Source organism: Gadus chalcogrammus, chromosome 23 (assembly GCF_026213295.1).
Source record: "Gadus chalcogrammus isolate NIFS_2021 chromosome 23, NIFS_Gcha_1.0, whole genome shotgun sequence".
NCBI classification, from domain to species: domain Eukaryota; kingdom Metazoa; phylum Chordata; class Actinopteri; order Gadiformes; family Gadidae; genus Gadus; species Gadus chalcogrammus.
This window is the reverse complement of record NC_079434.1, coordinates 19,121,283-19,130,175: the sequence shown is the minus strand read 5'-3', so window position 1 is coordinate 19,130,175 and position 8,893 is coordinate 19,121,283. Positions and strand designations below refer to the sequence as shown.

General features: G+C 48.8%; 1 protein-coding gene across 1 annotated transcript; it reads left to right on the top strand.

The window, feature by feature from the left end:
• Positions 1 to 280: 280 nt before the first annotated feature.
• On the top strand, positions 281 to 7,621 carry LOC130377533 (neutral cholesterol ester hydrolase 1-like). The gene is made up of 5 exons (XM_056584689.1): positions 281 to 656; positions 1,411 to 1,633; positions 4,620 to 4,689; positions 6,000 to 6,171; positions 6,998 to 7,621. Exons 1-5 carry the CDS (start codon positions 522 to 524, stop codon positions 7,619 to 7,621), a joined length of 1,224 nt encoding a protein of 407 aa, XP_056440664.1. The 5' UTR covers positions 281 to 521.
• Positions 7,622 to 8,893: the final 1,272 nt, after the last annotated feature.

Below are 8,893 nucleotides of genomic sequence, written 5' to 3'. Positions count from 1 at the left end.
CTCTTTATCTAGATTACCTTTTCGGTTACTCTTAAAGAACGGATCGAATAAAAGTGGTGGAAAAGCTATTATTGCTATTGCTAAAGTTGCTTATAATATTAACTTATCGTTCTATCAAATAAATGTAAAAAATGCAATACTGGTTTACATAAACAATCTTTCTCTTATATGTCATATGACTTATACATGACCGTGACAGCGGAGGGCAAAGCGGTTTGCATCTGAACTACAATTCAATCAGACACAAAACGACTACATTTCCCATCGGCAACCGCTTTACGCAACACCAAACGTGACCTCACATCCGGGCATCGCTTCGGCGGATCACATTTCAAAATAAAACGCATTCCCCGCATACCACCTGTCAAGAGTTATCGACTTTAACAAGCGGAGTTCACAAACACCATCTTATCGACTTTTACTTTGAAATCGGCGAAGCTCGTTTGGGTTTCGGGGCTGGCTGTAGTGGCAACACTACCGAGTAGTACTGGTGCGTCTCCGGCTCCGTCCAACCCGCAGACATGAAGCTCCGGTGGATCGGCTCCGTGCTGCTCTCGGCGGCCGCCTACTACGTCTACCTCCCGCTGCCCAGCGGCGTGAGTGAGCCGTGGAAGCTGATGCTGCTGGATGCCTTGTTCCGGAGCTGTATGCATGTGGTGAGAAACGAACAGCAGAATTAAAGAAGTGACATAACGTTTCTGTAGGGGTTCAGGGATGGCAGGTTCAGCATCTTATGTGTTTAAACCGTGTAGAATAGCGCAGATGCATGCATCGAGATGACTGGGTCTTTGCGTTTAAACAAATGAATCATTGAATAGAAAAGTTATATCTGCAGGAGATTATTACATTTTCGCGACATATCATGCTGCAGCATAGTGTGACTGAATTGAAATGCATGGGGAACTACCCTATCCGCATACTAGTCCGAATAAAAAGCTGTTGACTGTTATTCACTGTTATCAACAGTGAATAACACTGTAGTTCACTGTCAAACTAACAGCGAATAAACATAGGCTGGTGTGACGTCAGGTTGGTTTCAGAGTGTACTCATCCAAACTTTGCCCTGGGAGTGTTTCAGCGTGGCCTAGTCCACACTTCTGTGTAATAGAGCTACATGCATGGTTGTAACATGGTTGTAATCACTAATGGAGATACTGGTTCAACTGATCCTCCCCCCCCCCTGTCTCTGTGTGTGTGTGTGTGTGTGTGTGTGTGTGTGTGTGTGTGTGTGTGTGTGTACATGTGTGTGTGTGTGTGTGTGTACATGTGTGTGTGTGTGTGTGTGTACATGTGTGTGTGTGTGTGTGTGTGTGTGTGTGTGTGTGTGTGTGTGTGTGTGTGTGTGTGTGTGTGTGTGTGTGTGTGTGTGTGTGTGTGTGTGTGTGTGTGTGTGTGTGTGTGTGTTTCCAGGGTGACGTGGCTCACGCGCTGGGCTTGTGTCATCGCGTCAGCCTCATCAACCAGGTGGTGTCGTGGGTGGAGGTGATCGGGCCGCGCTCCTGCCCCGCGGTGGACGTCAGTGACATTCTCCTCGGGGGCGTGCCAACCCGTGTCTTCCGGCCAATCGGCGGACAGAAGCTGAAGAGGGGCGTGGTCTACTTCCACGGCGGGGGCTGGGCCCTGGCCAGCGGGCGTGAGTACATTTAGGGCGCACTCACACTAGGCAGGTTTGCCTGTTCCGTGCTGCAGGAAGGTTCAGCCCGATTCCCCCCCCCCTCCCCACTCCCCCCGCTGGCCCGTGGTCACACTGCTCCCAAAGGCCGTGGCCTGGGCACGATTGCTCCTTCATTACATACGTCATCATGTTGTAATACGATAAATACGTCATCACCAAGCGTGGTGTCCAGCTGCGACTGAATGCTGTCGTCGGCCCAAATTTCAGGTAAACACTCGACTTCACTATCGCACCAATGAAAACCCACTCGTGAACCGCTTGCCGCCATTGTTTAAAATTATTGTTGTGGGGAAGAAGGGCATGGACCTATAAAGAAAGAAGGCTCGCGCCAGGACTACGTCATCCAGCTCACGTTGCGTATCCGCGCGTGTGCGCGTGTCATCTCAATAGCATCTGTACTTTGGCCACAGGGCTGTTCCGTGCTGGAATACGGATGGCGTGGGTCACACTAGCCAAACGTTCAAGACTTTAGTATGCAAATGAGCTCGGGCACGGGGCCGCGGCCCTAGTGAGAGTGGCCCCTTATATTTACATCTAGAGCATTTAGCCGACAATTTCATCCAAAGCGACGTACCATAAGTAAGTTTGGCAGAAGTAAGAGAAACAACAACGCACCGCTGTCGGTACTGTAAGGATGTTCATAGAACCAAGTGCCCAGCACTAGCAATCACTAGGTTAACCCATTCCCCGTGTACAACGAAGATAGCTAGGATAAGACGCTACACAAATCAGGGCGTTGAGCCGACGCTTTTATCCAAAGCCTACTTACAATAAGTACATTTCTCAGAAGAAAGAAACAATATATCGCTGTCGGCACAGTAAGGATTTCATAGAACCAAGTGCCAAGCTAACAATCACTAGGTTAACCCATTCCCCGTATACAACACAGATAGCGAGGATAAGACGCTACACAATGCTAAGTAGTGTTTTTAAGTGGCAGGACGTACAATACTTGAGTGGGTGAACTCTGAACAAAATGACCACATAAACCATATGGACGACAGGGGCCCCAGATCGCTGAAGGGGCCAAGGCCATGGCAGCATTAGTTGTTACGGTGCGTTCCAGAGCCCTTACAAACCAGTGGGACGTTGGACTTATCCTACCTCCAACTAAGAAAAGTGCACTGGAATGCCTGTCGAAGTGGAACATCCCACTGCCGAAGTGGAACCTCCTACTAGCGAACTGGGGGTTGATCGGCCTACCCCCACTTCACCAAGTAGGAGCTAGTACAGTTCAGGTAGGATAGGTCCCACATCCCATTGCTTTGGATGGGCTCTGGAACGCACCATTAGACCTTGTTTAACGTTAGCTTGTGGTCCGCGGCGGCGCCTGCCTACAATGCAACAGCCTGAAAGCCGACGGACACATAAATGGCGTCTGATCAGCGTGAAGTTGGTGTTGATCGGGCGACTTCGTCGGAGCGCTAAACGAACACTGGTACTGTTAGGGATTTGTGCGTCTGTGATATATAAGTTGTCTTTATTTAAAGACATTTAGTTATTATTTAGTTCTATAACAAAGGCTCAGTTGTTGAACATTTCGTCATAGTTTATTCATGCACTTGTTAATGATGACCACAATATGATTATTGTTTTGTAAGTTTCACTTACAAAATTGTAAGTGAATTGTATTCACTTACAATTTTGGTAAGTGAATACACAAGAACAGATTTCTGGGTGTGGATTGTACTATTCATTATCTGCCTTACTGCACAAGATGGTTACTCTGTGTCTTGACTAGACAAGGGTACGAAAAGATACCAGGGAAAAGCTTTAAACACTAAACTCCTAGTTTCAAAACCATAACTTCGTGACTCACGTTGCACTGAGGACAGCTGGCTATCCTCTTCTCTCTGTATATATAAAGGACAGAAAGAGTTCCTTTCCAGAGAGAGACAGAGGGTCAGAGGGGTGGAGAGAGAGAGAGAGAGAGACAGAGGGTCAGAGGGGTGGAGAGAGAGAGAGACAGAGACAGAGACAGAGACAGAGACAGAGAGAGAGAGGGAAGGAGTAATGGTGCGTTTTAATATCCATCCGTCTCGGAGCTCCGAGGACGTTGCCTAGCGACACGCACAAACACGCCCCTTTTCCTCGGAAGTCGATCTCGCCATCTCGTTTGAACTCAGCGGTGACCGAGCGAGGCTTCCGAGATGGAATGGAAGATGGATGCGCCCAGTGTGACATTCAGTGAACTGTTTTCATTGTGTTTGGACCGCTTTGGTGGTTTAAATCGCAATTTCAATCACTCGTATTGCTGTAATAACTTACATATGCAGAAGATACATTGAAACATGAAATGAAGTGAAAATTGCAGAAGTTCAAATGGCTGCGTTTTCGTACGGTGAAAACGCACCGTTTCATTTAAATTATTTCGTAGTCCTGAAATAATATAAATGAAAATAGTAGTAGTAGTCGGCCAATGCTACCGCAACAATAGCTTTCCGGGTGGCGTCCATGTTTTTCTCCGACGACCTACGCTCAAAACATAATGAAACGATTTTAGTGTGGGCGTGGCGTCCGATCCGAGATCCGAGTCGGCTCGCAGAGAATACTCGAACGCACCGGATAGGGGGAGAGAGAGAAAGCTAAAGATAGAGAACTTTTAGACTCTGGCATTACTCTCCATGGGCTTGTTCTACTTAATAAGCAGCTCATTGTGCTCGGTGAACGTGCATCTTTGTTGCTCTGTTGATCCTCAATATTTTTTTTTGCTATTGTTTCTTTCCAAAGCCCCTAAATAAAGAAGGCACATAAGGTTCGAACCAATAGGGAGTATGACAATTAATCATTTCTGCACACATATATGTAACTGAAGCAGCAAAAAACCTTAGTGTGACTTTTTGCTTGGTGTTTTCTTGCCCGGCCATGCTCGCAGACAGGACACTGATCTAGATTTGATCTGCTTTGTTAACAAATCTCTCCCCTTTATCTGTGTCATTCCCAGGGATGCGATCCTACGACCTTCTGTCTAGGAAGATGGCCGAGGATCTCGACGCGGTCATCATGTCAGTGGAGTAAGTTTGCTTCCTTCTCCTGCCTCGAACCCTGAAGCATTTTATACACACTGAAACAGTCCAGTAAACTGAAAGCTGCGTATAATCTCTTGATCAGGGAGATTATATACGCAATGAAACAGTCCTGCAAATTGAAAGTTGTGTATAATCTCTCGATCAGGGTGTGTATCACCCCAGGCTCCGTGAATAGTTCACTTCGCCTTCGGCGAATAATTGTTTTAGTATTTACTACACGTGAACACTCCAAAAATAAACAAGATAACACTTTTTGTTGGGATTTATTTGTGACGAGACGACCGTTGCGCAATATACCGAGTTTGAGATCTCAATCATGGGATATTGCCCAATATCCCGAGATAATGAACCAATCAAATTGCGCCATTTTAGGACGTTCACATGTAGCATATACTAAGTATGTATATCCTGTAATATTCATTCAAAATTACTCTTTGGTAAACATATCTCAATACCCCTTAACACTTTCATCGTATAATAAAAATTATCAATGCTTCATCAATACATACAAATGTTATCCAACCAATGCTCTCACCAACCATACCTTCCTTTAAATAAAAGCATATCACATCACACTATGATATCATCTAAACCACATATAGAGTATAATAAAAAATACAGCTGTCAGTTAAACGCGTTATTAACGGCGTTAACGCAAACCAATTTTAACAGCGTTAATTTTAATTTTTTTCTTTTTTTTTTGGGCTCAAAACAAAGAAGCAGTAGCCTGACTGCTATGTTCAAGGCATATCTTTGTATGTTCATCGTTAAATTGCATTATAGGCTTTTTTTTTGTACCGTCCTGTTTTGATCAGTATATGCCAATGTTGTTATCAATAAAAAAAACATTTGCACAAGGCAAGCCGATGCACTTCTCCATGTTGATAAGAGCATTAAGATGAGAAAAATTAACGGGACAAAGAATTCAAGGGATATTTAGCATAGAAAAAAAATATGATTAATCGCGATTAATCGTGAGTTAACTATGACATTAATGCGATTAATCGTGATAAAATATTTTAATCGCTTGACAGCCCTAAAAAAAACACATTCTGTGTGCGTGTAAGAACACTACAAAGCGGTGAAGCTCGACACCACAGTATCAGTTATCAGACGTTAGCCTTGTGTCACTCACAAACTAGAGTCCTAACATCCTTCAAAATAAAAGTACTTCCCCTCGAATCACCCTCACTTCCCTTCATCCTCGTCGTCCTCACCCTGTGTGTGCGTGTGTGTGTGTGTGTCTATGTGTGTGTGTGGGTTTCGTGTGTGTGTGTGTGTTCCGGTTGCCATAGTTACCGCCTGGCCCCGGAGGTGGTGTTCCCGGGGCAGTACGAGGACGCCATGGCGGCGTCCAGGGCCTTCCTGTCGGCGGGGGTCCGGGAGCGCTACGGACTGGACCCCCAGAGGCTCTGCGTGTCGGGGGACAGCGCGGGGGGGAACCTAGCCGCCGCCGTGGCCCAAGAGGTGAGCCCCCCCACAGCCCCCCCACTAACTCTCTAGTCCCTCACTCACTCACTCATCCCTAACTCTCTAGTCCCTCACTCACTCACTCATCCCTAACTCTCTAGTCCCTCACTCACTCACTCACTCATCCCTAACTCTCTAGTCCCTCACTCACTCCCTCATCCCTAACTCTCTAGTCCCTCACTCACTCATCCCTAACTCTCTAGTCCCTCACTCACTCATCCCTAACTCTCTAGTCTCTCACTCACTCACTCATCCCTAACTCTCTAGTCTCTCACTCACTCACTCATCCCTAACTCTCTAGTCTCTCACTCACTCACTCACTCATCCCTAACTCTCTAGTCTCTCACTCACTCACTCACTCACTCACTCATCCCCAACTCTCTAGTCTCTCACTCACTCATCCCCAACTCTCTAGTCTCTCACTCACTCACTCATCCCTAACTCTCTAGTCTCTCACTCACTCACTCATCCCTAACTCTCTAGTCTCTCACTCACTCACCCATCCCTAACTCTTTAGTCGCTCACTCAGTCACTCGTTCACTCACTCACTCTCGGTCACTCACTCACTCACTCTCGTTCACTCTCGGTCACTCACTCACTCATTCTATCTTAAAGCACCTGATGTGAACGGATTTACATCCAAAGGTATGTGAACGTATAACTTCTTAAAGGGCTGATATTAAGCATCAGTGTCACCCCTTTTAAAGTCCCACATTGTAGATTTCGCATTTAAGCCCAGACTTCATACTCAGGCTCAGATAAGGGGGGGCCAGGGTCCTCCCTCAGAGTCTCACTGCCCCCCCCCCCCCCCCCCCCCCCCCAGCTGGCTCTGGACTCCAGCCTGGAGGTCCGCTTCAAGGCCCAGGCGCTGGTCTACCCGGTCCTCCAGGCCCTCGACTTCCACACGGCGTCCTACCAGCAGAACCACGAAGTGCCCATCCTGTACCGGCCCGTCATGGCCCGCTTCTGGCTGCAGTACCTGGGCGCCGACCCCGCCCTGGAGCCCCTACTGCTGGCCAACAACCACAGCTCCCTGGACCAGGCCGGCCTCCCCGCCGCGCACCGGTCCAAACTGGACTGGACCGCCCTGCTCCCCGCCGGCCGCAGGAAGCACTACCGGCCGGTCGTCAGGGCGACGGGCTCGCCGGGCGTGGTCGACGCGGTGCCCGCGCTGACGGACGTGCGGGCCGCGCCGCTGCTGGCGGAGCGCGGCGTCCTGGCCAGGACGCCGCGGCGGGCATACGTGATGACGTGCGAGTTCGACGTGCTGCGGGACGACGGGCTGATGTACGCGCGGCGGCTGCGGGACGCCGGCGTGGAGGTGACCGGCGACCACTACGAGGACGGCTTCCACGGCTGCATGGTGTTCGCCTACCCGCCCGTGAGCTCCTCCGTGGGCCGCCGCAGCATGGACAACTACATCCGCTGGCTGGACCAGAACCTCTAGGGGGGGGGGGCCGGGGGGCCGGGGGGGGGGTGGTGGGCGCACGGTGGCACCAGGGGTCCGGAACCGATTCTAGACAATGTGTTCCGGAGGCGGGCGGGAGCTCGAGTGGAACGCTTGACGACGAAGAATGTTCTAGGCAATGTGTTCCAGAGGCGAGCCGACGGACAGAACCACTCGATACAAGCACAGAGTGTTCTAGAAAACGTTATTCTAGACGCGACCAAAACCCCTCGACGACCAATAGAACCACTCGATGGAACCACATACTGTTCTAGAAATATATATTTGAGAGGCCACAAGAACCCCTCAACGACCAATAGAACCAGCCAATTCCCGAACCGGAACGACAATTAATGTTCTAGAAAACGTGTTCTAGAGTCGAGCAGAACCGCTAGCTAACCAATAGAACCACTTGATAGAACCACAAAATGATCTAGAAAACTTATTCTAGACGCGACCAAAACCCCTCGACGACCAATCGAAGAACTTGTGCAGCCACATACTGTTCTAGAAAATATATTTTAGATGAGAGACGACCAATGGAACCACTCGACGGAGCCACAGAATGTTCTAACAAAATATATTCTTGATACGACCCGGACCCCGAGCGGACCTATCAGAAACACACGATGGAACCGTGTGCGTGTCGATGCAGAACTTTCTAGAATCCCGGTAGGTTCCGGAAGCTACAAGAGCGTCTCCCGTCGCCTCCCCCAGCGGGAGAGACCGGGGAAGGGACTGGAAGGCGTACGAGGAGCGAAGTGAGGCCACGAGGAGCAGGAGGAGGTGACGGCACCGTGGGCCGGAGGGGTCGGGCTTCACCCTATGGGGTCTCGTAGATGACCCCCCACCCTGTCCCAGACACCTCCAGGGACTGTTATTGGAAGCACTGGGCCGGGGGGATGATGAGGCTCTCGGCAGGGACACGACTGACTGCACAAGGGGGTCCGGACTGAACGGGAACACGTTTGATTCTCTCGTGTTGATTTCCGATTCATGCTGACAATCGCTGTTGTTGTTTTTCTGGGAATTCTCGAAAAAGATTCAGAGTCGCGCTATGCAAATACAAAAATGACCACTTATTCAACCAAAACAATGCTGCCAAAATATATCATATCAAGGAAATGCTGTATATATCTATAAAACCACTAAATGAGTCGCTGAGTCCGGTTTAAACCAGCTTTGTGCTTTTGGATTGAACCCCTAGCACTGAAACGTCCCAAAGTACCAAGAGTTAAACTAAAATACATCATATACTACCTATAAACGTAC

Bases quoted from the DNA above. Each gene is read 5' to 3' on its own strand.
- LOC130377533 (XM_056584689.1), top strand. From the start codon at position 522: ATGAAGCTCCGGTGGATCGGCTCCGTGCTGCTCTCGGCGGCCGCCTAC. The intron at 4,690-5,999 runs GTAAGTTTGCTT...CGGTTGCCATAG, and splicing joins GCGGTCATCATGTCAGTGGA to TTACCGCCTGGCCCCGGAGG. The intron at 6,172-6,997 runs GTGAGCCCCCCC...CCCCCCCCCCAG, and splicing joins CCGCCGCCGTGGCCCAAGAG to CTGGCTCTGGACTCCAGCCT.